This window comes from Syzygium oleosum, unplaced genomic scaffold, assembly GCF_021117445.2.
Source record: "Syzygium oleosum isolate NSW1041296 unplaced genomic scaffold, Sole_v2.1 Sole_v2.39, whole genome shotgun sequence".
In the NCBI taxonomy this organism is placed as follows: domain Eukaryota; kingdom Viridiplantae; phylum Streptophyta; class Magnoliopsida; order Myrtales; family Myrtaceae; genus Syzygium; species Syzygium oleosum.
In genome coordinates, this window is record NW_026607523.1 from 2,163,501 (window position 1) to 2,190,837 (window position 27,337).

The 27,337-nt window shown below is 40.0% G+C and overlaps 1 protein-coding gene and 1 pseudogene across 1 annotated transcript; both read left to right on the forward strand.

Moving 5' to 3' along the window:
- Positions 1-611: 611 nt before the first annotated feature.
- Positions 612-4,882, forward strand: LOC115687560 (ankyrin repeat-containing protein BDA1-like; annotated as a pseudogene).
- A 1,887-nt stretch (positions 4,883-6,769) lies between these two features.
- Positions 6,770-9,730, forward strand: LOC115687615 (ankyrin repeat-containing protein BDA1-like). Its single transcript, XM_056305752.1, has 2 exons — positions 6,770-7,406; positions 8,738-9,730. The coding sequence occupies exons 1-2, from the start codon at positions 6,830-6,832 to the stop codon at positions 9,529-9,531; spliced, it is 1,371 nt and encodes a 456-aa protein (XP_056161727.1). The 5' UTR covers positions 6,770-6,829; the 3' UTR covers positions 9,532-9,730.
- The last annotated feature ends 17,607 nt before the right edge of the window (positions 9,731-27,337 follow it).

Consider the following 27,337-nt stretch of genomic DNA (forward strand, 5'->3'; position numbering starts at 1 on the left):
CTTTGCTTGCTAGAGAAGGCAGACACCATTTCAAAGTCACAAAATTTCATATTCCTCGCTAAGAGTCATGGATTTATGTAATTTATTACAAATCAATGGTTTATCAGCATCATTCTAAGCCAATATTTTTTTGGTCAGAATTATTCTAAGCCCATTTCAATTGGTCACACGTGTTTTTTTTTTTTGGGGCTATGTCCATGACACATGGTGCTTCAGGGCAATTCCTAGGATTCAAAACACGTTAAAGTCAATTATAGGCCCATGTTTTTCTATGGTCGATATACCTCCCCCTTATCGAAATGAATTGTATTCTAGTTTTGACCCGGATACATCCGGGCAGGAAAAAGCAAACTCTTTACAAGCAAGTGAAAACCAAGAGTCGGTGATAACTCGTGATATATATCCTATGGTGTATATTTCCTCCGAGTAAACGTCATCGATATTAGTCCAATTGTCATTTTCCTAGTGTGAAGTAGGGTTCGGTTTGAATGTTCTTTTCATACACAAATACATTAACAAGTAGTAGAAGATAAATTGTGCGACATAACAATCATCAATCGTGCTAATTGTCTTTCCCGTTCATTTTGACACCCAAAGAAGCATCACGAAACATGGATCCTAGGTTGCTTGACGCATCCGACACAGGGAATGACGGTCAATTGTACTCCTTCGTCAGAGAAAACTTCCTCATCCTCAACGCAGCTTCTCTCGTCGACGGAGACAACCCTCTACATGTTGCCTCGATGGCCGGCCATGTGAATTTCGTCAGCGAAGTCCTCAAACTGAAGACTGAGTTTGCCCACGAGCTGAACCAGGATGGTTTCAGCCCTCTGCACATCAACCGTGGCGAGGGGCAATGTGGATATTGTTCGGGAGCTTCTGAAAGTGGGCAATCGCCTGTGCCTTGTGAAGGGAAGAGAGGAAAGGATTCCTCTGCACTATTCAGTCATCAAGGGGAGGAACGAAGTCCTGAAGGAACTGGTCTCGGCTTGTCCCGATTCTGTCGAGAAAGTGACGGCTCGGAGGGAGAGCACGCTCCACCTCGCTGTGAAGAACAGCCGGTTTGAGGCATTGAAGTTGCTGGTACAGCAGCTGAAGCAGTCGAACAAAGGGCATGTCTTGAATTGACAGGATGGGCAAGGGAACCAGATCTTGCACCTCGCGGTGGCTAGAAAGCAATACGAGGCAAGTGCCCAGTTCTTTTGACCCGTTTCGATTTGTCATATCGGTTCCTCTTCTCTGTTCTTCACAGGTGAAGCAAATGGAATTTTAGGAATATTTGTTCTTTGTTCTGACAGGAGTTCATGTTAGTGTGGTACTCAAGATGCAAAGTGTAGATATATGAGGATTGAATGCATGTTTCCGCTAAACTGTCAAGAGAAATTGCGCAATGAGAATGTTGGATGATAAATGAAACATGTTTTTTGAATCGAACAGGTAGTCGAGTTCCTGCTCTCAGGCGATGCAATTGACAAAGATCTGATTGAAGTGAACGCTAGAAACGAGGCTGGTCTAATGCCTCTAGACATCCTATTGCTCATTAACAATGAAGCTGGTGATGCGGAAATCGCCGAAATCCTCACACGATTGGGAGCCACGACAGCAAGGGGATTGCCTTCTGTAGTGGTGGCGACTGAAGACCCGGAACCCCCAACAGACCAATCAAACAGACATCACCAATCACGCAGAACTTGGACCAACCGTTGCATAAGTTTCTTGAAGGTCAAGGATGAGAGCACCCAATGGTTAGAGTGCTTCAAGTACAAGAAAGAAATGGACTCCCCCGGGGATGTACGGAACGCATTGCTCGTCGTTGCTGCTCTGATTGTTAGAAATTAAACCAAATTTGTTAGTACTTGTTTCCTTTTTGAGTATGTTCGTATTTCCATATTTTGATAGATATTGTGAGATATTGTTTCTAGTTATATTTTAGGAAAGCTTCCTAAATCAATTAGATTTCCTAATTAGAATAGGTTTCCTAGAAAGAGGTTTCCTATTTCGAATCAAACTATGGTCTATATATAGTCTGTTTCTCTTGTAATTGAGACATGCAATAGAAAGACGCGAATTGCGATTGTTTCACTTCAAAAATTCCTTTCATCAAATCAATATTGTTGCCGCGCCTCTGACGCTCAACACTGATCACTACCGCTACCTATCAAGCCGTGCTTCAACTGCCGGGTGGACTTTGGCCAGACGATTCAGGATCCTCAAGCAGCAGCACCAGCGCCATGAACAATGGGAACCCATCGCACAATGCTGGCCAGGCGGTTTTGGGGACGAAGAACCCGGTTTTATACATCCTCTTCCTCATCCTCATCTCGGTCGGATTCTTTGCCTCCATCCGGATGATCTACATTCTGACGTCGGGATTCCCAATGCAAATGGAGCTGCAAGTAGCGCTGTTCACCCTGATTACGACACTGCGATGGGCTCCCTCACGCCCAACACTTTCTTCAACTACTTCTTCGTCGGTCTCTTGATATTGTTGCCGGTCATAATCGCGCTCATAAGTCTATGGGTGAGAAAAAATGAGCAAGTCCGCATGAACAAGAAGATTTAATTAAGACTGAGGGACGTTGTATGCATGCCGACCTCGGTTTCTTGCAACTTAATTTTACATCCTCCGCCTCACAAACAGGTAGGATGTCTGTCTATATCCCAAAATCCTCCTTTCTGAGGTTCTCCAGTCTGTAAATCTTCGAGATGCAACCCCTTCTTGGTTTTCTTGTGCTGTTTGCCGAGGCGCTATCAGATATAAGAGGTTCAGGAATGCTACATTCCCTAGTGGATTGTGATCTTTCGAGTCTAGCGGATATTGATGGTTCACCTAGCATTAGGGTAATTCTTCTTACCCTTAGATAAACTCGAGATGCACTGATCGCCCTAGATAGTCTTGTAGGTTCTTCCATTGTCCAATTCCTAGGCCATTTTAGATATAAAGGATTGATTTCTCGCACTTGGAACTGTCTATAGTTTTGTAAAAATTCTTCCAACTAGTCTAGAGATGTTCCTCACTCCAGGGTTTGTTGTGTTAACCAACCTGTAAATTATCTTGATATGATACGCTTAATATTTAGTCTGGCGACTTCATTCTATGAACTAGACGGGTCGGTGAACTTAGTTTGCCTGTGCTCGTAGTATCAGCTGATCCCTAAAATCTCTCCCATCTTCTTTTATCCAATAAAGCTGCTAACACTAACACAGGACTATCAGCAGAAGGTACGTAAAATAGTAGCGCTAATCCTACCGGAATTAACTCCATGTGTATGGACATTCCTTTTGCTCTTTCTCTTGTTTCTCTGCATCGCGATCCTCCCGAGGTGGAACAAAATAGATATGTTACCTCGAGTAGAATTAACATATTACCAAGCAGGTGCGAATGGTCTCTCTTGTAAGGTGGCGTTGATTCTTGCCTTGGATTCTTCCAAACCCTACCGATTGCAACTTGGTTTCTTGGTTTATTATGATAATTTGTTTTTATTTTAGAAGCCAACACTAACTTATTAAAGACCGGTTAGAAGTCAAGTAAAAAGTGGGAGTATGCTTTACTTATATGAATCGGCGATTTGGGTTTAGGGACATGACCTCGCCTTGTATTTGCTATGAAAGACGAAATTGGCTCGTTACTTCAGAACAAAGCTTGGGAGTTGACCGAATTGCCCACCGATAAGAAGATTTTGTTAAACAAGTGGTTGTACGGGATAAAAAAATGAAGCAGATGGTAATGTCAGATACAAGGCAAGACTTGTGATCAAGGGCTTTTCTAAGAAAGAAGGGATCGACTACTCCTAAATATTTTCACCAGTAGTAAAAATGATATCAATTAGAGTTTTGCTGAGTATAGTTGTAGTGGAGGATCTTCATCTCAAGCAATTGGGTGTGAAAACGACGTTTTTGCACGGGGACTTAGATGAAAAGTTATACATGGTGCAACCTAAAGGTTTTGAGGTCAAATGTAAAGAGCACATGGTACGTCGCTTGGAGAAAAGCTTGTATGGCTTGAAGTAAGCTCCGCGGCAATGGTACTTAAAGTTTGATGGGTTTATGGAAGAAAACGGATTTGCACATTGTGAGGTTGATCATTGTGTTTATATTCGCAAGTATAGCAATGGTGATATCGTGTATCTCTCTTTATACGTGGATGACATGATTGTGGCTAGTTCCAATATGAAAAGAATCGCAGAAGTCAAGAAGATGTTGGCATCGCAATTTGCTATGAAAGACTTGGGAGATGCCAAGAATATCTTAGGCATGAAAATCATTAGACAAGAAAAATAAGAAATTATGGTTGTCGCAAGAAGGCTATGTGAATAAAGTGTTAAAGAGATTTAACATTGAAAAGACAAAACCAGTAACTCCTCTAGTGAATCACTTCAAACTTTCCAAGGATCTGTGTATGAGTACTCAGGCTTTGAAAGATGAGATGGCGGCACTTCCATATGCTTTAGTAGTGGGAAGTTTGATGTATGCTATGGTGAGTACGAGACCAGACATTGCACAGGTAGCGAGCAGTTGTGAGTCGATATTTGCAGAACTCGGGCAAAAAGTATTGGAATGCAATTAAATGGATGTTGAGATATCTAGCAGGTACATTAAATTACTCTCTTTGTTATGGAGGTACATCATTAGAGTTGTAAGGTTATGTAGATGCAGATCACTCGAGTGATCGAGATAGTGGTAAGAATACTACTAAATATGTCTTTACAATTGCAGGTACAATAGTGAGTTGGGTATCTCAACTACAGAAAGTAGTGGCTCTATTGATGACCGAAGTAGAGTACATGACAATCACAGAAGCCTCCAAGGAAATCATGTGGTTACAAGATTACCTGGAGGAGCTACATCGAAAGCAGTTAGTGAGCACACTGTGGAGCGATAGTCAAAGTGTAGTACACTTAGTAAAAAATGCAGCTGATCACTTAAGGAGTAGATGTATCAAGAAGCGTTATCATTTCATCAAGTCAATTGAAAGATAATGAGCTAAAACTACAGAAGATTGATGGCTCGAAAAATCCAACTTAATATTTACCAAGGTAGTAAACAAAGAGAGACATATTTTCTGTACTACTGCCATTGGTATTACTCCATGTTAATTGATGAGGAGTATCGCAGAGGCACAAGTTCTAATTACTAGCTTTTGAAGTAGATGGATGCAAAGTTGCTTGGTGCGTCGGGTGTATTTGCCTTCAAGTGGGAGATTGTTGGCGGATAAAGCCAAATATTATTATCAATGGCTTTTTTATCTTCTTTTTTTATATTAATTTTGCTTTTATGTTAAAAGTTACACTTTATATTTCAGCTATTGATAGATGATAGCCGTCAAGCGCTGAGAAAAAAAATAAAGAGAAAAGAAAAGAGAGAAGAAAAAGTTAATTTTTCTTTGTGAGTGTTCTCAATCTCTTTGTGTCCCGATTTTGAGAAAAGATCATAATTGTATTTATATTTCCTTTGAAATCTAGTGGATTTACAGAGTGCCTCTGCGAGGAGATGTAGCCCTGTTTTGGGTAAATTTCGATAACAAATTCTCTGGTGTGTTTTTCCGATTCTGTATTTTATTATTATATTCTATCAATATTGATTGTTTGCTTGGGTTATTTTTCTGGAATTGGTGTGCGATTCCTAACATGGGTCGAGCTGCGAGAATAATCGAACTTAAATGTAAGCTCAAATTTTGCTTAATCTATACGTTCACTCGTGCAAATCCATTGACGGTGAATCAAAAGCACCAGTCAATCGAAAACTATCACTGAAGAAGAAAATGTGTGCGCGAGGGAAAGAGTGGAGAGGATTCTCTCTGATTTGATTGGAAGAAAAATCTAGAGAGAGAGAAAACTAGCGAGAATTGAAAAGCCAAGGTGAGAAGGAGAAAACCCAGAAGAAGGACGTAATCAAAACTCAATTTTGGGTGTTTAATTTTACGTAATTTTTGGACGAAATTGCCCTAGCTCTAGCTGCCGGAATAAGCCGACCGCCAAAGATATGATCGACTTATTTGAAATTGAGTTGGCCATTTCGGGCCTTTTTTATTTTTTTTGATAAGGTCCGCTCTGATCCCAACCCCCAAGCCCTCCTCTATCCTGGACACTTGACAGAGGATGAGGCAGGTCTCGCTAGAGTCTTCCAAGGCGGCTAGCTATGTCGGGGTGGAGACGACCTCGATTTTTGTGAGGTCAAGACTGCGATTGAATAATTGAAGGCGATCAAGTCACATTGGTCCCGCTGGCTAAGAGTCGTTTCTACCTGGGTCAGGGTGCACGTCACTGCCTGGTTTAGGGTGTACCCATCAATTGTTGTTTTCATTTCAAGCGACTTTCATGGAGACTTCAACTCCAGAATTTTCCAAGAAAAGGACACAAAAGAGCACTTACGTGTCATCATGGCACTAGGTTCCCACTCACTGGCCTGGTCAACAAAGCTAGGGACTAGGGACTCTCGACAATCAACGTTCAGCTTCATTGCAATTTCAATGAATGAAAAAGGCACTCTTATGCGCCAGAGGCGACTTTGATTCTTTATAGTCTCTAGACCGAGACAAAGAAATTGTAAACAATGACTCAAGTGTCAATTTCTACTTCTTGGTCTTGCTTTATAGAAGTAACAAAAAAAAAAAAAGCAAAATATCGGACTAAGAAATTGTAAACAATGACTCAAGAGTCAATTTTTACTTCTTGGTCTTGCTTTATAGAAGCAACAAATCAAATTGCAAAATAATGCAGAATCTTCTATAAATCAACATGATAACACATTAAGTTGAGCATTCAGTAGTCTAACCATTCATTTTGACACCCAAAGAAGTATCGCAAAACAGTCTTCTCAGACCCAACAGATGGATCCTAGGTTGTTTGACGCATCCCACACAGGGAATGTCGATCAATTGTACTCCTTGATCAGAGAAAACGTCCTCATCCTCGAAGCAGCATCTCTCGTCGACGGAGACAACCCTCTACATGTTGCCTCGATGGCCGGCCACGTGAATTTCGTCAGAGAAGTCCTCAAACTGAAGACGGAGTTTGCCAACGAGCTGAACCAGGACGGTTTCAGCCCTCTGCATATCGCTGCGGCGAGGGGCCATGTGGATATCGTTCGGGAGCTTTTGAAAGTGGGCAATCGCCTGTGCCTTGTGAAGGGGAGAGAGGAAAGGATTCCTCTGCACTATTCAGTCATCAAGGGGAGGAGCGAAGTCCTGAAGGAACTGGTCTTGGCTTGTCCAGATTCCATCGAGGAAGTGACGGCTCGGAGGGAGAGCGCACTCCACCTCGCCGTGAAGAACAGCCGGTTTGAGGCATTCAAGTTGCTGGTGCAGCAGCTTAAGCGTTTGAACAAAGAGCATGCCTTGAATTGGCGGGACGGCCAAGGAAACCAGATCTTGCACCTTGCGGTGGCTAGAAAGCAATATGAGGCAAGTGACCAGTTCTTTTGACCCATTTCATTAGGGGAAAATTATCAAAAAAGTTCTAAACATATTGCATTAATACCAATTCAGTCCTAAACATTTTAATTAGATCAATTTAATCCTAAACACCATCACATTGGTACCAATTCAGTCCATTCAGTCAATTTAGGCTGTAAATCGCTGACGTAGATGCCAGCCGTTCTACGTGACACGGCCGGCGTTGACGTGAATAATTTTAAATATTTTTTTAATAATTTTTTCATTTTTTTCCTTGTTTTTTTCCCTACCTTCTCCTTCCTTGGGCTTGTGGTCAGCCATCGGCCATAGGCCATAGGCGAGGGCATGGTGGCCCTCACGGCTCACGGCCTGGGGGAGGGCCGCCCTTGCCGGATTTGGCGAGGGCGACCCTCGCCTAGGCCCGAGGGTCTAGCCCTCACCGGATTTGGCGAGGGCCGCCCTCGCCTGGGCCGCGAAGTTCCAACCCTCGCCCTCGCCCTCGCCGGCGAGGGCGATCATCCCCTATGGCCAGCGAGGGCCGCGACGCCCTCGCCTGTGGCTGGTGGCCGGCCATGGCCACTGGCCATAGGCCTAAGGAAGAAGAAGGCAGGGTAAAAAAAAAGGAAAAAAGGAAAAACAATATTAAAATTTTAAAAAATATATTAAAAAATATTAAAATTATTGTTTAAACGAAAACTTAAATTAGGATGATTAATTGGTATAAAAATGTTAAATTAGTCCAAATGAAATTTAGGTCTCAATGTAATAGGTTTATGACTTTTTTTGTACTTTTCCCGTTTCATTCGTATTGGTTCCTCTTCTTTGTTCTTCATAGGTGAAACAAATAGAATTATTAGGCTCTGTTTTTTCGGCAGTAAATAGATGATTTGGAAAATATTTTTCTAAAAATGATTATTTGTATCACTTGAAATAATTAGTCAATGAAAAGTATTAGCATTATCGATAATAATTAATGTCTAAGCATTTTTGTGGACAATGAAAAAAACTTATGTTCGTTCATTTTTATAAGCAATATAAGTGTCTATTTTTAGGAAAATATTTTCAAATTATTCATTTTTCGCAAAACATACGGAGCCTTAGTGTTAGAATATTTAGATCTTAAACTATGCATTCATCTAACAGCTTAAGTTTTATAACAGTTGACAACGTTCTCACAAAAACTCACAATTAGAAATATTTGTAAAGAGAACCTATAATTGTTCTAGCTAGTGTGAAAATGTATGTTTAGGGATCGAATGCATGTTTCCGCTAACCTGTCGAGAGAAATTGCACAACGAGAATGTTGGATGATAAATAAAATATGTTATTGCATCGAATAGGTAGTGGAGTTCCTGCTCTCAGGCTATGCATTTGACAAAGATCTGGTCGATGTGAACGCCAGAAATGAGGCGGGTTTAATGCCTCTAGACATCCTATTGCTCGTTAACAGTGAAGCGGGTGCTGTGGAAATTGCCGAAATGCTCACACGATCTGGAGCCACGAGATCAAAGGGATTGCCTTCTAGTTCTATGGTAACGGTGGCGACTGAAGACCCTGAACCCCAAACCGAGCAATCAAATGGACATTGCCGCCAATCGCGCAGAACATGGACCGACCGTTGCACATGTTTCTTGAAGCTCAAATTTGAGAGGCCCCAATGGTTCAAGGACTTCGAGTACAAGAAAGGAAGGGACTCCCCGGGTGATGTACGGAACGCCTTGCTCGTCGTCGCCACTCTCATCACAACTGCTACCTATCAAGCCGTGCTTCAGCCGCCGGGCGGACTTTGGCAGGACGATTCAGGGCCCTCGACTAATGGCACCAATGCCACGATATATGGGACCGCATCGCATGAAGCCGGCCGGTCGATTTTGGGAACAAAGAAGCCAGTTGTATACATCCTCTTCCTCATCTTCAACACGGCCGGATTCTTTGCCTCCCTCCGGATGATCTTCTTCCTCACCTCCGGATTCCCGATGAATAGGGATCTGCGCATCGCGCTCGTAAGTCTGTGGTTGACGTATGACACTGCAATGGGCGCCCTCACACCCAACACTTTCCTCAACTCCTTCTTCGTCGGTCTCTCGATGATTTTGCCGGTCATACTCGTGCTCGTAAGTCGGTGGGTGAGAAAATAAAGTAGTCCGTACAAAGGACAAGATTTGATTAAGACTGAGAAACGTCGAATGCATACCTACCTCAGTCTGTTGCAATCTAAGAACTTGAGAGGGATCGAATTATTGTGAATGAAGCCCCCACTGTTCAATGTGCCGAACTTTTTAGTCAATGTAAAGTTTGCTTTTTATCCATGAAAACATGAGGGGTTTTCCAGCAGAATTTCCTACACTCTCTGTATTTGACTTCTGCTATTCATCTTAGATCTAGAAAACCTGCAAAGATATTAGGTCTGATTAAAATTGGCGTACGAATTTAACCATGGATTAGATATACAAAATCAGTTAGAACAGACAATGAATATTGCTGTACAAAGATTTTGTACCATCATATGAACATTCGTGCCAGTAGTTTCTGAAATTGTCGGCAAGCATAAAAGTAAACTATTGGTAAAAAAAAAAAAAGTCACCTGATTCTTCGGTAGTACCTTACCGACTATTTTATGAAATTACCCACTCTATTTGACAATTAGCAAATTAGCGAGTTATCTTATCTTTTTCCAACTTTCATACTTTTCTCACCAACACCTTAAATTTACAAACTTTTGTTTGAGTTTCTCAATCTTTATTTGAGTTACTTACCAACCTTTCTTTGGTTGTATAATTTACAACTTATGTTATTATTTACCAACTTTAAATTAACTTTCTTATAAATGACTTAATTTATCAATTTTTATTTGGTTGACTTATCAGTTTTTCTCTCATTAGGTTATCATTTAGTTTTAGTTTACCAACTCTCATTGGAGTTGTTTACTGTTGAGGGTAACTAAACAACCTAGAGGGGGATAAATCGGTTGTTCTAACAAGTTGGAAATCAACAACCAACACTTGGGAATCAGGAGAAGCTAATAATATCAAGATCAGGTGATGCCATCAGGGCAGTAAAGATGATAATGACAAGTAAGAAGATAGCACACAACAAACTATAATGGTTCGACTTTATTCCAAAGCCTATGTCTACTCTCCAAACTAACAGCCGCAACCCTAACTGCAATGCATTAGTAATCACCGAGATAAGTTATAATTAGCAAGCATCGATCTTATCAAATAATGGATTACACTATCAGGACTCGAGTACTACTTTTTCACTTGTACACTTAATCTTATCATGATTACAAATCACCAAGAATACTATAGAGGAGATATTAGATAAACGGATCACAATTTGATCAATAGAAGAATTCGATAATGAACACTATCACCTTTTTCTATTTCCGTTCAATCCGTTGAGCTTCAATGATCCTCTCTTGTATAAGCATATTCAATTTTCTCATTGGAGATGGTCTTAAGGAGTAAAGAGACGTTAGGAGTTATTAAGAGCGGTTGCTCTGAGATCAGATTGCCCAAACAATTGTTTCCACGAACATCATCAAGGTTTCTCAAAACGGAGTCTGTTGATCTTGTCACATCGCCGGATATTCTAATAGTCTGACACAAAAGTTGTTTCCAATTTTTTGATGATTTCCGGTTCCTTTGTTGTGCTTTCTCAGCTACGAACGGCTATATTCTTTGTTTCTACTATTATCTTTAGATGAACGTATCAACAGCACCACCAATGACTTGATATTTGCACGACTAGTACTCATAATCAGCCTGTGCACATTTTTACCAGTCAGTTGATGTTGTTTATAGACGAACCGTACGAAATGACTTGCGATTCGACTTACAATGAAATTGTTGAGCAAACTAGCCACCAAAGACTTCCGAATGATGATAATCAACCATAGTTCTTCCAAATTCTTATGATCACTACGTCATGTTTGATTTGTCCATGTCCTGTCAAGATCTTCATCTATTCAATTAGTCTTTGCTGAGTTCTTCAGCTATCATGGATATCATAAAAACCACTATGAACATCTGCACTTATCATAGTAGATATTACCAGTAATAGTTTTAGAATCATCAAAATTCATAGGGATATTTCTCCGACACTTACGAATGTTTATTTGTTAGTTTTTAAAAAATTTACCAATTTTTCAATTCACTTACCATTTTTTATTACCCTCACTACCAACCTGTGAAATTTATTAATTATTTATACAAGTTACCAACCTTAATAATGTTGAGCAAACTCCCTGATTTTGTAATTGACAAAACTATCTATGTTAATATTGTAAATTTGATATGTACTCTGAAGTATTTTGATCCAGGTAAATGTATTCTGGAAGTGGTAACTTTAATACTTCAAGAGAACTTAACTTTCTGGACACTCAGACTTTACGAGGTTCATAAGGAAAACTTCAGACTCTATAAGTTTCAGAACGAGAAGTTCAGACCCTACTGATATAGACACTCAGACTTTATATTAAGGTGTCAGAGATCTTCAGATTCTAATTTTGAAGGACTCATTCTTTACTGAAGACCTACGCTGACTTTGTCTCTGAACGTAAAGCAAGAATAAAAAATTCTTCAGATTCAGAATTTTTCAGAACGAAACATAACGGCTAGTGATCTGGCGTGGATTTCACAAAGGAAAGTTTTGATTGATTCAATGTAAGGCTAATTGATTGACAATCAAACATTATGACAAGTATATATCACAACGAATAAAACTCTACTTATGGAAACCAAGATTCTGGTTGTATGAGCAATCGGATTCAGTGGGATTCGGATTTTGTCAACCAACGGCTACTCAATCCATTTTATACAAATCTGTCCAAGGTGAAGATTGGAAGATGATCCTCTGAAGGCTGTCCAACGGCTAGTTTAGAAGTGGAGGAGTATAAAAGGAGATTAATGAGGAGCAGAAGGTACAGAACGAAATCGAGAATCAACAAGTCCAAAGTCTGAGCACATTCTGATTCTCTTACTTATCTTTCCTGAGCTAGATACTGAGATTTTGAGGGATTTTTTGTAAAAGTGATTATGTGAGATAGAGAGTTCTATCATTCACTGAGTGATATCACTCAGATCTTGTAATCCCTTTGATCACATAGTGGAATCCAGCCAGTAGGCTATCAGCGTGAGAGAGTGGACGTAGGCTTGATCTAAGACGAACCACTATAACTTCTTATGTGCAGTTCTCTCTATCCCTAATCTCTCATTATATTGTTTACACTGCACACCAGCACATTCAGAATCTGATTATTGTTCATACTTTACTGATTATAAAGTCATTTCCACTTTAAATTCTGTAAATTCACTCAAATCACCTATTCACCCCCCCTCTAGGTGATACTTGCTAGCTACATTAAATAAAAGGGATTATAAACTTTTTTCCAATTAAATTTCCAACGAGTTTTTCATAACCAATTCTTATTTGACTTAGTTAGCGACAATTATTTGGTTTTTCCTTTTTAAATTACCAAGCTCTTTTATCTCTGATAAAAAAAAACTTGTTCTATCTTTCTTGCCAACCCTTAAATTTACTAACTATCGTATGAAATTACTTTTATTTGAGTGATTTACCAACTTTTCCCGATTAAATTACCTACTAGTTTCTAGTTACCAACTTCATTTGAGTTGTTCGATGTTTATCGGTTGTTTTAAAATTTACCAACTCTTTAAATTGAGTTATCACTTTAATTAGTCTTGCTTATTGACATTTTCGAAATTACCGACCTTAATAGAAGTGATTACCAACTTTTCTCTAATTAAGTTTTTTTTTTGGTCGGTCCTACTCTATTTCTCACTCACGATACACACTTAGACTTGCGCCCCACCTCTTGCAGGGCATGGGCGTCGAAACCCACATCTTAAACTACGCGGCCCCACCCCTACCCCCTGCAAAGGTGGGGATTCGAACTCCCCACCTCCCCCTTCTCAAGTGAGAAGGGTGGCCACTGGGGTAAACCCCCAGTGGTTTCTCTAATTAAGTTACCAACTAGTTTTGCGTTGTCAACTCTTATTTGATTTAGTTATCAACATTTCTTTCCGTTTCTTCCCAACCATTTTCTACGGTTAAATTACAAACTAGATTTGAATTACTAATTCCTGTTTGAATTAGAACCAATGTTTATTTGGTTTCTTTTTTATTCACTATTGGGGCTAACCAAGCAACCTAGAGGGGGGTGAATAGGTTGTTTCAAGATCTTTTATACTTTTGCAGAAAACAACAGGTACTAAGAAAAGATCTGGTTCGGATGATGCTTCAGAAACTGTGAGCTAATTGTGTGCTAAGGTGATTGAAACATATTAAAATAGTAGCACACAAAGATATATAGTGGTTCAGCTTTATCCATAAGCCTACGTCCACTCTCTCCACTAATAGCCACAAGTTGGGCTGGAATTCATTGGTTAATCGAATGGCATCAGCAAATCTCCCCCAAACATGTATAAGTGGTACTTGTGTTTTACACTTGATGAAAGGCGTTCTATTTCTAACAGTAAGCATGACAACATTTAGCTCCAAGCTCTCTTCCTCATTCCTTTTCTCTCTCATTTCACGATCAATGTTCCTTAAAGCATTGGATCGGACGGCTAAGGAAAAGGATAGATTCAAGCTCCTTCCTACTCTTTTTTATGTCCACCGATCTTTGCAGATGAACCACTGATACTGCATAGACTATTCTTGAAACCATCAAATTGGCTAAAACAATGCTCTCTGCTTTTCTTTGCAGGAGCGACTAATATGCCCCTTTTCAATCTATTAAACTGAAGAAGCAAATCAGGCTTGCTCAAAGCTTTTCGAGGGTCATCTTTTTTTTCTTCTTACTACTGCGCATGTAGAGTCGCATCCTAACCAGGAAACCATGTCCTCTCACTGGTGTCTGCAAGAGATTTTATAGACTAGAGAATGATACTCTTCTGCACAGAACATAACAATACAATCAATGTTTAGAGCATTGCCAATCGAGATAGTGTTTACTGAAAAGAAAAAAATTTGTAAGTGGAAACAATTTTATCTAATAAGATAGACAGAGCGACGGACCATGGTGATGGGGACTGAGGTAATAGCACTTGGATTCTTGTAGACTGTGATTGGTTATAGACGGTTCTGAATATGAATTTACAGACCTGACAGATTTAGCTCGGATGAGAAAATCTGCTACTTCTTACACAGTACTGAACCCTCCGTCAAAATCGCTAAGGGCGATTCTTGTAGACTGTAATTGGTCAAGTTTCAATTTAACTCTAATTTTTTTTGCCTCGTAAAAGACCACAGACTTTTACATGAGTTACAAATTTGCTTTCCATTAACCCTCCGTCAAAATCACCCTTAGTGATTTTGCACTTAGTCTTTAATCCCATGTGCTTTCTCTCGCGTTCGGAGAGCTTGCACTCGGGACGCTCGAACAGCTCGTGCTTTGGAGTTTTCCATCTCTCGGTTGTCAATAAGTCCATGGGTGAGAAAATGAGCGAGTCCGCACGAACAGCACGATTTAATTAAAGACTGAGGGACGTTGTATGCAACCTCGGTTTCTTGCAACTTAATTTTACATCCTCCGCCTCACAAACAGGTAGGATATCTGCCTATATCCCATAATCCTCCTTTCTGAGGTTCTCCGGTCCGTAAACCTTCGAGATGCAACCCCTTCTTGGTTTTCTTGTGCTGTTTCTTGAGGCGCTACCCAGGTGCTATAAGAGGTCCAGGAATGCGAAATTCCCTAGTGGATTGTGATCTTTCGAGTCTGGCGGATGTTGATGGTTCACCTAGCATTAGGGTAATTCTGCTTACCCTTCGATAAACTCGAGATGCACTGATCGCCCTAGATAGTCTTGTAGGTTCCTCCATTGTCCAACTCCTAGGCCATGTTAGATATAAAGGATTGATTTCTCGCACTCGGAACTGTCTATAGTTTTGTAAAAATTCTTCCTACTATGTATTCTAGAGATGTTCCTCACTTCATGGTTTGTTGTGTTAACCAACCTGTAAATTATCCTGATATGATGCGCTAAATATCTAGTCTGGGGCTTCATCCTTTGAACTAGACGGGTCCATGTGCTTACTTGGCTTGTGCTCGTAATATTAGCTGATCTCTAAGATCTCTCCATCTTCTTTTGTCCAATAAAGCTGCTAACACCAACACAGGACTATCGGCGGCAGGTAAGTAAAATTGTGGCACTGATCCTACCGGAATTAACCCTATGTGTATGGACATTCCTTTTGCTCTTTCTCTTGCTTCTCTGCATCGCGATCCTCCTGAGGCGGAACATAATAGATATTTTACCTCGAGTTGAATTAACGGATTACCAAGCGAGCGCAAACGGTCTCTCTTGCAAGGTGGCCTTTTATATCTTGCATAAGATTCTTTCAAACCCTACCAATCACAACTTGGTTTCTCGATTTATTATGAAATTTTGTTTTTATTTTCGAAACCAACAGTAACCTATTAAAGGCCGATTAGAAGTCAAGTAAAATGGGAGATTATGCTTTACTTCTACGAACCGTTGATTTGGGTTCAGGGACTTGATTACGCTAGATGTCGAACTATCGTCATTTCGGTACCATTTTCTTTTTGTTTTGAAACATATATTCACGCATGGCACGCCAATTCTTAGGCGTGCACATCTAGGTGATCATTCATGGCATGCTAATTGAGCAAACAATCATATATTCCAACATCCAGATAAACATGATAAAACCATGACAAATATGATTCCTTTATATCGAAATTATATGAGGTAAATAAAACCCAATAAAGTTAGGAAAAAAATATTACATTGCCTTATTATAAAGTCCCGGGATAAGACCCCCGTGAGCTATGCCCAAATTTAGACGTGCACAAAATGACGCACGCTCCCTACAATTAATTGATGATCATGCAATATTCAATGGTAATGAGCTGTGATTAGGCATGGATTAAACTAACGCCAATCATGCATTTCACAACTAAATGCAAATAGAATTTTTTTATATTTTTCTCAAAATAAAAAATGCAAACACCTTGAATTAAAGAGTATATACATCCTAAAACTAAACAATTATAGTGGAATATCTAATAACATGAGATGCGTCTAAACATGAATTAGATTATTCCTTAAAATGTGATTTATCACTAGTTGCAAATTCAAATTTTTTTGTCCTTTCCATTTATCGTTTTTCCGTCATTTTTCATTCACACTTAAGATAACATGATTAAACATCTAATTTACACTAAAATATGTCGATGAACCACAAATCAATCACGATAACACAATTTGATAGCGATATGGCAAAAACATCTAATTTTGACCCCGAAATGACATACTAAAGCAATAGGGACGGCTGGGACCATTATTAAAGCCAAACGAGACCACAAAAGGCTTCAATCCAGCCCTGGACAGCGCGCTCCGAGGCTCCCTCGCTCGCCAAATGATCCCAAACCAGTCCGACAACACCTTGACGCCACCCTGGGCCACCGGCACCGCTCAAGGCCACCTCGGGACTCCTCAAATGGCCTCAACTTCTCCTTGACAACCCTGAACCAGCCGCGGTTCAAGGCTGGGCCTAGAAGTATTCTCGGCTGGACGGGGTCACAAAATATCCAATAATGTTCATACGGTGCAACCTTAACAACTAATAATCCTACCATGCCTAAAAAGAGATTTTTGAAAGCGCTAATATAAATGTCATTGAACTCCGAACTCAATAAATTTGGAAAATATTTTGGAGTGAGCCTAAGCTTAGTAAATGAAAGCTGTAGGTCTAAAGTAAAAGATATACTCACCACTCAACTGGAGAGCACAACATAATAACAATCAGCAAGTAATGTCACATATCATTGTCATAGGGAAATCAACATATTATTCAAGTGCATTTTGCATAATGCAATACATGTGTTATGTAGAAATGGCTATAACAATGTGTGCACTAAATAAAAGTAGTAAGTACGACATTCAATTTAACGCTTAAATGCGCACAGATGAACATAAAAGCTCATAATATGCAAATATTACATAGTAGTCTACTGATATACACACGTGAGTGTCTATTTCCTACCCATCACTGGCCAAGACTCATTTCGACTAATGAAGTATAGTCACCACCAACTCATGGGGGATAGAATCATAAATATATCTTTGCCACCCCTCTGTCCGTCCATCATGGGTCTCCTCCGTTGTGGTTAAATATACAACATAGAGGGGGTTGAATAGGTTGACAAACGAAATGTGATTTTTTTTTACGGAATTATTAAAATCAAGTTTGATATATGGAGGCAATTTAAAATATGCAAGAGTAAGCTGATAAAATTAAGTGCGGTATGCTTCTATCAAATAAATAGGGAAATAAATGGAGAGAGATAGAAGAATTGCATGCGGATCTTATAGTTGTTTGGCTTAGATTAATCCTACGTCCACTCTCCCAGATTAACAGCCATCAACAAGTTGGAATCTACTAGTAATCCTTTTAGTCATTACAATGCAGCCTATGCTACTCTTACTCGAAGCTCGTAGATCGCACTATAAAATCCCAGGTACTACTACAACATTCGTATACTTCTCAAGAGAGATTACAATCGATAATAAGCATTGTCAATAAATGGCCTGCTTGCTCAACAACTTAACAAAAGTAAAGAATAAAAAATAATAGAAATGATTAAGCGTCTTTATTCTACTGTGAGATTAACATCATATTCTGGATCACAAAAAAATAAAAAAAAAATATTATAAATTATTGTGGGGTCCGCTTCTTCAAGAATTTATAGCTCACAACATGTTACTCTCATGGTGGCCCAAAGATAGTTATACTAGCAAAGTTCAAAAAAATAAGGGATATGCTATGCTAACGGCTCCGTCAATTTTTTTTCCCGAATAACGGAGCATTCATGATCGTTCATTTTTGTAAGATATATAAGTAATCATTTTTCAGAAAATATTTTTTAAATAATTCATTTTTCATGAAACAAAAAGAGCCTTAGTTTTAATTTTTTTTTCTCTCTTCTGTCCCGTCTCCCTTCTCTCTCTATTCGTTCATTACAGAACCCTTAGCTGCTACTGTCGCCTGCTTGTTGATTGCTACCCAAATCGTCCCCTCGCGCCGCCCAAGTTTTCCTTTCGCAGCAAGTCATCCTTCAGTCTGATAGTCTTGGGGGCTCTCTCTCTCTCCATCTCTCCCCACCCAAAGTCGGGCCATGGCGGAGCTAAATCTGGCTCCACCCTCAATGACAAATACAATCCGGCTCAATCAAGGACGACCGTGTCAAGATCAGTTGGCTCTACCCATGTTGGTTGTTTGTGCCTAATCCATTCATCACCCGTTTGCGCTAACAATATCTCAACTCGAATTTCACCTTGACCTGATCAAGTTTTGGGAAGAACTTATTTGTCCTTTTGACTCTCCTCCTTGATTGTCCCAACCTTCCCGAGGTTGAGACCCTGAGGAAAGTTGACGGATTGCCAAGTGGCACAAATGATTTCTCTCTCGAGGCGGTGCCTACGCCTACGCCTATAATGGACCCTCCCAATTCTTATTGATCAATACTTGGTTTTCTGATTAAATTATTTAATTTTGATTTACTTTAAAACTGCCACTAACCTATTATGTGTCGGTTAGGAGCCCGAGTAAGACACAGGAAGCCATCTTACTCCTGCGAACTAGAGTTTCTTGAATTTAAGAACTTAGTTATGCTATATGAATCTAACGCCCATTATCGATACCTTTTCTCTTTTGTGAAGAGGATTTACATGCGATCTTGCCAATTTTATTTTCCTAAATCCTCTAAACATAAAAAGGTGATCATGTATAGATGAATCAAGCAATAATAGTATTTTTTTTGTTTTGGTAAGAGGCAATAATAATGTTATTCAAGCGATATTGAAGCAAAATCAAATAGTGTTTGGCAAAAGTAGAGAATTCGAGTCGTATCGGGTAAAAATTAGACAAGGCCTCTTTATTAATCCCCAGAAAAGGATCAGTGCGCTTTAAATCAAAAGTAAATGTGCACTAAATTAAAATAAACATGAAATGCTTATATCTAAGTGCCGAAAATCCCTAGATGGCTATATGAGTATAAATTAATGATGAACTATCTAACTATGCATGCAAAACTCACTTAGATGCAAACTAGACGTAATCCTAATCTAAATTTTAGCCAAAAAGCGCTTTGGCAGTGGTGGAGGGTAGTTTGCGAGAACTACATCAATATTAGGTAACTGCATCTCGAGCATCTTCTTCATGGATACTGCAGTACTCGTGACATAAACAAATTAACCTAATACTTGATACTCAAAGTGGGAATTGATCCAATCGACACTAGCAGTTTTGACAACTAAGGGGCCACAGTTTACGTGACCATAAGCAATTGTAAATCATATCGCACACGTTACTCCACCAATATAACTATACATCACAAAAGTTAGGCAATCACTTCATAGTCTTTAAAGAAGATTGCCACCCCTCTACATCGACACAGATAAAGAAGAACTATGGCATGTCGTAGTTCTCAAAAGGGTATCAATTGGCATCGTCACAAGCCTTTTCCTTCCAAGCACAACAAGCACATATCTCACTAAAGGGTGCAATAAGCATATATCGCCTGTACCAAAGTTGTTACCAGAAGTGCGCCGACATCATATCACGACTAACAAACACATACACTGCACAACGGCATTCTAGCACTAATCTGAAATGCACAATCGATCAAATCCAGGCAATGCAGGTAAGCGTGAAGCAGGAGAATTTCACTCGCCACTATTTCCACCTCATTTGATGCATACTTGTGCAGTACAAAAGGTGCAAGAATTGATGAATGCATCAGAGTCATCTTACGCGTAATCCTTTGCTCAGCTTCCCTACTCCTCTCATGCAGAACTTGCATTGCGCAACAAACAACATTAGTGGGTCGAGCTCCGAGAATCGTCGAACCTGAATGTCAGCTCAAATTTGGCTTAATCTGCAGAGTCACTCGTGCAACTCCATTGACGGTGAATCAAAAGCACCACGTAGTCAAAAACTATCACTGAAGAAGAAAATGTGTGCGAGGGCAAGAACGGAGAGGATTCTCTCTGATTTGATTGGGAGAAAAATCTAGAGAGAGAGAAAACTAGCAAGAATTGAAGAGCCAAGGTGAGAAGGAGAAAACCCAGAAGAACGACGAAATCAGAACTCAATTTTGGGTGTTTGCTTTTACGTAATTTTGGACGAAATTGCCCTAACTTTAGCCGACCGGCAAAGATTTGGCCAGCTGGTGAGTTGAGGCCCTTATTTGAGACCGAGTTGGCTACTTCAGGCCCTTTTTTGAGACAAGATCCACTCTAAGTCCTTATTTGAAAAAATAACTTCATTTCAAACCTTTATATGAAATTTTCCCAATGAATAATTAATTGAGAAATCAAGTTGTAATCGGTAGGACTTTGGAAAGCCTGTGTTAAGCGTAAGCACCACCTCGCAAGATATCAGTCACGCTCGTTCAGCAACCCCTCAAACTCCCTCAAAGATCTCAACATCGGCAGAGTTGCGGCAAGACCGGTAATACTTTTATCCTTATAATTTCACTTTTTTTCCCTAGTTTTTCTTTCCCATCTTGCCCCCAGGGTCCATCTACATAGTCACCACGCACACCACCCACACACGACTACCGGCCATGATTGCGTCCCCGCCACACGACGCCGACCCACCCCTATCGTCGCCGAGCCCAAGTTCTGCCTAGGGCAGGGCCATATCTAGTGTTAGCCGAGCTCCAAGCCCTCCTCTATCCTCGACTAGGGGTGTGTAAAACGGACCGCCAAAATCGGAAACCGCCAAAATCGGACCGAACCGGCCGGTTGGGTTCGGTTTCTGGGAGTGTCGGCCCAGTTCACGGTTTCAAGGGAGAACCCGACCGATCGGACAGGATCAACTACATATACTTTTATTTTTTAATTTCTTCCAAAAGATTAGTGAACTGTGAACTAAACCCCAAGTAAAATTCATTGACAAAATTTAGTAAAATATGAACTAAACTATAAGTGAATTCCATTGACATAAATTCATCGACAAAAATTAGCAAAATATAAACTAAATCCTAAGTTACCGGTCCCCGATTTCCGGTTGCACCTTGAAATCAGATCGGATCGGAAACCGATCAACCCTATCCTCGACAGAGGAGGAGAGAGGCAAGCCACGCCCGAGTCTCCCAAGGCTGGCTAGCGATGTCGGGGTGGAGACCACCTCGATTTTTGTGAGGTCAAGACTGCGATTGAATAATTGAAGGCGATCAATTCACATTGGCCCCGCTGCTTAGAGTCGTTTCTATCTGGGTCAGGGTGTACGTCACTGCCTGATTTAGGGTATACATATCAATTGTTGTTTTCTTTTCAAGTTTCTTTCATGTAGACTTCAACTCTAGAATTTTCCAAGAAAAGGACACAAAAGAGCCATTCGTGTCATCATGACACAGGATCCCTCTCACAAGCCTGGTCCACGAAGCTAGGGACTCCAGACAATGAACATGCAGCACCATTGCAATTTCAATAAATGAAAAGGCACTCCTATGCACAAGACACAGTACTACTAATAGCGAGAGGCGACTTTGAAACTTCATAGTCTCTAAACCAAGACAAAGAAATTGTAAACAATGACTCAAGAGTTAATTTCTACTTCTTGGGCTTGCTTTGTAGAAGTAATAAATCAAATAGCAAAATATCAGCATGCTTATAATGCAGAATCTTCTACAAATCAATATCAAAATAGCACATCAAGCTGAGCATTCACGAGATGATCATTTAGATTTTTCCCTGATTCCTTTTTTATTCATTTTCCATGTAAAGTAAATTGTTATCAGTAAATGGGTGCTAAGATGCAAGTTAGGGAAGATGAAGGCAAGAGTTATGGCAGGTATGCTATCCCACACAAACGGCTCTTCAGGCCTCTATAAAAGGGATTGCCTTTTAGCCACCAAACCCCCCTTCAAATTTTGATTCGCACATTAGAACTGCTTTATAGTAGTAGAATTCTAATGCATAAGTTCCATATATGGCAAGTGCCGAGCATACTACTAGGACTAATCAGCGTATATACGTTTGTTTAAAGAATCATACCCGGTACAAAGGTAGAAGTGAAGATTTAGGGACTCATAATGCACATAAATCTTATTTCTCGAGGCTTTTTTGAGAGTAGATCATGCCTCCAAATATTACAAGCATTGCCTTATATAGGCTCAAACGACTGCACAAGCGATCAATTATTCGTGAAGTTCTAGAAGTAACCAATAGTTACCCACAGACTCATCATACATAGACTTTTAGGATTTATGACTCCGACAACTACTGACTTAGATGAATGGCTAACTTATTTTTTTATGTACATCTATTGACAAGCTCATTAAGACACTGACTGGCATTTTTTCAACTTGCTACAGTGCTGCTATAGTGTTGCTATAACACTGCTACAGTGATGAACAATGACTGCTACAGTGATAAACAGCACATTGCTACAGTATTTTTGCTACAGCAACCTCCCGACAACGAGCCATTTTTTTCAAATGTGCTTGGTATGTCTTCAGAGGTCATACTTATGGATGGGTTTTTTATTGTTATCATCCGAACTGTCTGAACTGTCGCCATCCTTCTGTCTTCTGTATTCTCTAAGGAGTCTTTCTACTTCTACTATCTTTAGAGCAACGTCTTCATGAAGTTTTAAAGATTTTTGTCTTTTTTGTGGAGACTCGTAGGAAGTAGCTAGAGCATCTGCAGAACTTGAGGTAACATCAGCGGAACATGATAAAATGCCTGGTTGGGAAAGTTTCCTAATTGCAGTGATGGATTGTTTTTGTCAAGACCTAGACTAAGTGTAAACTGTAGCTCACTATAATCATATGGGTCTTGCGATAATGGTCCTCCCCATGGATCCTGTGACTGAACGGCTTGGGATGAGGATGAGGCCTCTTGAGATGAGGATAAGGCAGCAACATCTATATCAACTTGCATTTCTATGCCATAATATTGTAAGGTTCATCAACGAAAAACAACGCAGCGGAATATAGAACCCTAGACAGGATCCATGCGTATATTGAAATCGAAAGGGAATTTCGACGCGTACCTTTGCATATCGAAGATAAATCGACACCGTATTGTATCGGGATAAGCGCCCCAAGTGTTGCGCCTCTACCGGTATCCACACACACGAACGAAATTCTCCAACGATCCACGTGCTAGCGAAAGATCTTGAAGTTCCTTTCTCTTGAACGCCTTTTGCTTTTCGATACTCTATCAAAAAACCCTAGGCAGAGAACGATTCTCTATCTATTTATACACCTCATTATCTAGCGGAATTAAAAGAAGTGGGCCGGCTATTTGGGCCCGCCAAACCGTCCACCTTCAATCGTACGTTTAATCGTTATCTCATAACGCGTACGACCGCATAGATAATTTAAATAGGAGAATAAATTAAAAATCTACTTCTTAAGTAGATCAAGGCGCATAGACAATATTAAGTCCGTTCGCTATTGTGTGCGACCCGTAGGTTCACTAAACATTAGCGGTGTGCCCAAAACTCTTTTGGCCCACAAGTCATAAGCGGTCTCTAGCAATACATGATGACTACCTAAGTATAGTGAAGATCGGTTTTCCGACACAACCTAATCCACAACTAATATTAGAGTATCAACCTTGATTGATTCTTAGGGCAGACCACTAACAATCTCCCACTTGCACTAGAACCAATCATATAAACTAAGTCTCTTTTGTCACTTGATTTCCGAGTTAAGCATAAGGCAGACAAGTGTCATTCTTATATAGCTTAAACTCATTTTCCCGATACCGCATTTGTCAAAACAAGTAGTTGACTCTTCAACTCACTTGAGCATGGCCATGCATTTCACGTCTCAACTCTACGGGAGGCCAGAAATCATACCTCGTTATATGAGAGGGACAAATCCCATCTTGTCTACTCACATCACTCAAAGACACTTCATGACATACCCACCATTACCTTTATAATCACCTGTTACGGCTGACGTTTGGCAACGTTAAAGCACGCCAATCCACGTCTAGGAAACCATGGTAGACTCAGGTCAAAGGACTATACTCTATAGTTGTGATGAGAAATACGATGACATTATATAACAATCCTACAAGTATTCTCATAGCGGGTCCCCAATACAATGTTCTCCAACATGTATTCCATGTGATCAACTTTATATCTCTATATTCATGACCCGTGAAACTTGGTCATCAGTTGACTCACATGCTAGTCTCAAATGCCATTTGCGTCCCAATGCACAATGGCAATTGACTAGGGACATTTAGAACATTAATATCCACTCTATTAATAGAGTTTCACGATCAAATCACGTATTTGATTATCTATTAAGGATATTCAATATTCAGGGGATAAAGATTTCGCATTCAATTATATAATCAAATTAAATCGAAATCAAATATAATATATATATTTTATTAATGAACAATGAAAATGTATATCACATATACTCCCACTCACATCAAGACCAATCACTAATGTGTCTAAGGCCTAAAGCGTTACAATGACGCTCATGCTTAGGTTGTGGAAGAGCCTTCGTCAACCGGATCAGCTGTATTCAACTCCGTTGCAACTTTACACAACTTGACATCACCTCTTTCAATGAATTCTCGAATGAGATGATACTTCCTGAGTATGTGTTTGGTCTTCTGGTGAGACCTAGGCTCTTTACCCAAAGCTATGGCCCCATTGCTGTCACAATAGAGGTCCACTGGAATCGAACTAGTGGGACTGATTCCCAGTTCTTCTATGAACTTTCGAATCCAAACAGCTTCCTTTGATGCTTCTGAAGCAGCAATATACTCACCTTCTGTCATAGAATCTGCAAGAGTTTCCTGCTTGGAACTTTTCCAAAGACACCGCTCCACCATTCACGCAAAAGACAAAACCTGATTGCGATCGAAGGTCGTCTTTGTCGGTTTGAAAACTAGCATCAGTGTAACCATTTACAGTGATCTGTTCCTCACCTCCATAGACTAAGAATAAATCCTTAGTTCTTCTCAAGTACTTAAGGATATTCTTGACAAAGAATCCAAAGTGAGGTTCCCCGGATCCGATCGGTATCTACTTGTCATGCTCAATGCATAAGCAACGTCGGGACGAGTGCATAACATAGCATACATGATGGATCCCACATGATGCATAAGGAATCCTACTCATGCGGTCTCGTTCATCTTGTGTTGAAGGACACTGAGTCTTGCTAAGACTTATGCCATGTGTCATCGGGAGAAAACCTTTCTTGGAATCTTGCATATTAAACCTATTGATGACTTTGTCAACATATGTACTTTGACTCACCAATAAGTCTCTTAGATCTATCTCTATAGATCCCGATCCCCAAGATATAGTTTGCTTCTCCCATGTCCTTCATGGAGAAAAATTTTCCTAGCGATGTCTTAACTGACTGAAGCATAGGAATGTCGTTTCCAATGAGTAGTATGTCATCCACATACAACACTAGAAACACAATTGCACTCCCACTAGACTTCTTGTATACACAAGCTTCTTCTTTGTTTCTAATGAAGCCAAACTCTTTGACAGTTTCATCGAAACGAATATTCCGCTCCGTGATGCCCGCTTCAATCCATAAATAGAACGTTGAAGCTTGCATATCTTCCCAGTGTTATCCGGTGATGTAAAGCCTTCGGGTTGTGTCATATACACATCCTCCTCAAGATTTCCGTTAAGGAAAGTCTGTCTTTACATCCATTTGCCATATTTCATAGTCATAATATGCAAAGCAAACGCTAGGATAATCCGAATGGACTTAAGCATGGCCACGCGAAAAGGTCTCGTCATAGTCAATACCATGAGTTTGTTTGAAACCTTTAGCTACTAGCCGTGCTTTATAGATGTGAACATTTCCATCCATATCAGTTTTCTTCTGAAAACCCACTTGCACCCTATAGGTTTGACACCTTCGGGTGGATCAATCAAAGTCCAAACTTTGTTTTGATACATTGAGTCCATTTCGGATTTCATGGCCTGAAGCCATTTATCGGAGTCTGGGCCCATCATAGCTTCTGTATAGGTCGTAGGTTCGTCATTTTCTATTAACAATAGATGACGATGTTCTGTCACGTGAAAACCATATCTCATAGGCTCACGATGTGTTCTTTCAGACCTACGAACTATAGGTGCCAATGGAGTAGACTCTACAACTCTTTGTAGATCTAATTGAGGTTCCTCATGAACTGGAACATCCTCTTGTGGCACAATAACTTCTTCGAGGTTTACCTTACTCCCACTGGTTCCTTTAGTAAGAAACTCTTTCTCTAAAAAGACACCATTTCGAGCAACAAACACTTTGTTCTCTGATGGATTATAAAAGTAATATCCTTTCGTTTCTTTAGGATATCCGACAAAGACGCATTTATCAGATTTGGGTCCAAGCTTATCAGAAAGTAAACGTTTTACATAGGCTTCACAACCCCAAATCTTTAGAAAAGACATACTAGGAACTTTTCCTGTCCACATCTCATATGGTGTCTTCTCTACAACTTTTGATGGACTTCTATTTAGTGTAAACGCAATTGTCTCGAGTGCATATCCCCGTAAAGATAATGGAAGATCGAATGACTCATCATTGATCGAACCATGTCTAACAAAGTTCGATTTCTCCTCTCGAGACACCATTCCACTTGTGGTGTTCCGGGGGAGTGAGCCGTGAAACAATTCCACACTCTTTGAGATGGTCATTGAACTCTTGGCTTAAATATTCTCCTCCTCGATCGATCGAAGAGCCTTGATATTCTTGCCAAGTTGATTTTGTACTTCATTCGAAATTCCTTGAACTTTTCAAAGGAGTCGATTTATGTTTCATCAAGTAAATATATCCATATCTACCGAAATCATCGCAAATGTAATGAAGTACCGATAACCTCCTCTGGTCGTAGAACTTAGTGGTCCACACACATCGCATGTATAAGGGCCAATAATTCTTTTGTCCTC

Bases quoted from the DNA above. Each gene is read 5' to 3' on its own strand.
- LOC115687615 (XM_056305752.1), top strand. From the start codon at position 6,830: ATGGATCCTAGGTTGTTTGACGCATCCCACACAGGGAATGTCGATCAA. The intron at 7,407-8,737 runs GTGACCAGTTCT...TCGAATAGGTAG, and splicing joins TAGAAAGCAATATGAGGCAA to TGGAGTTCCTGCTCTCAGGC.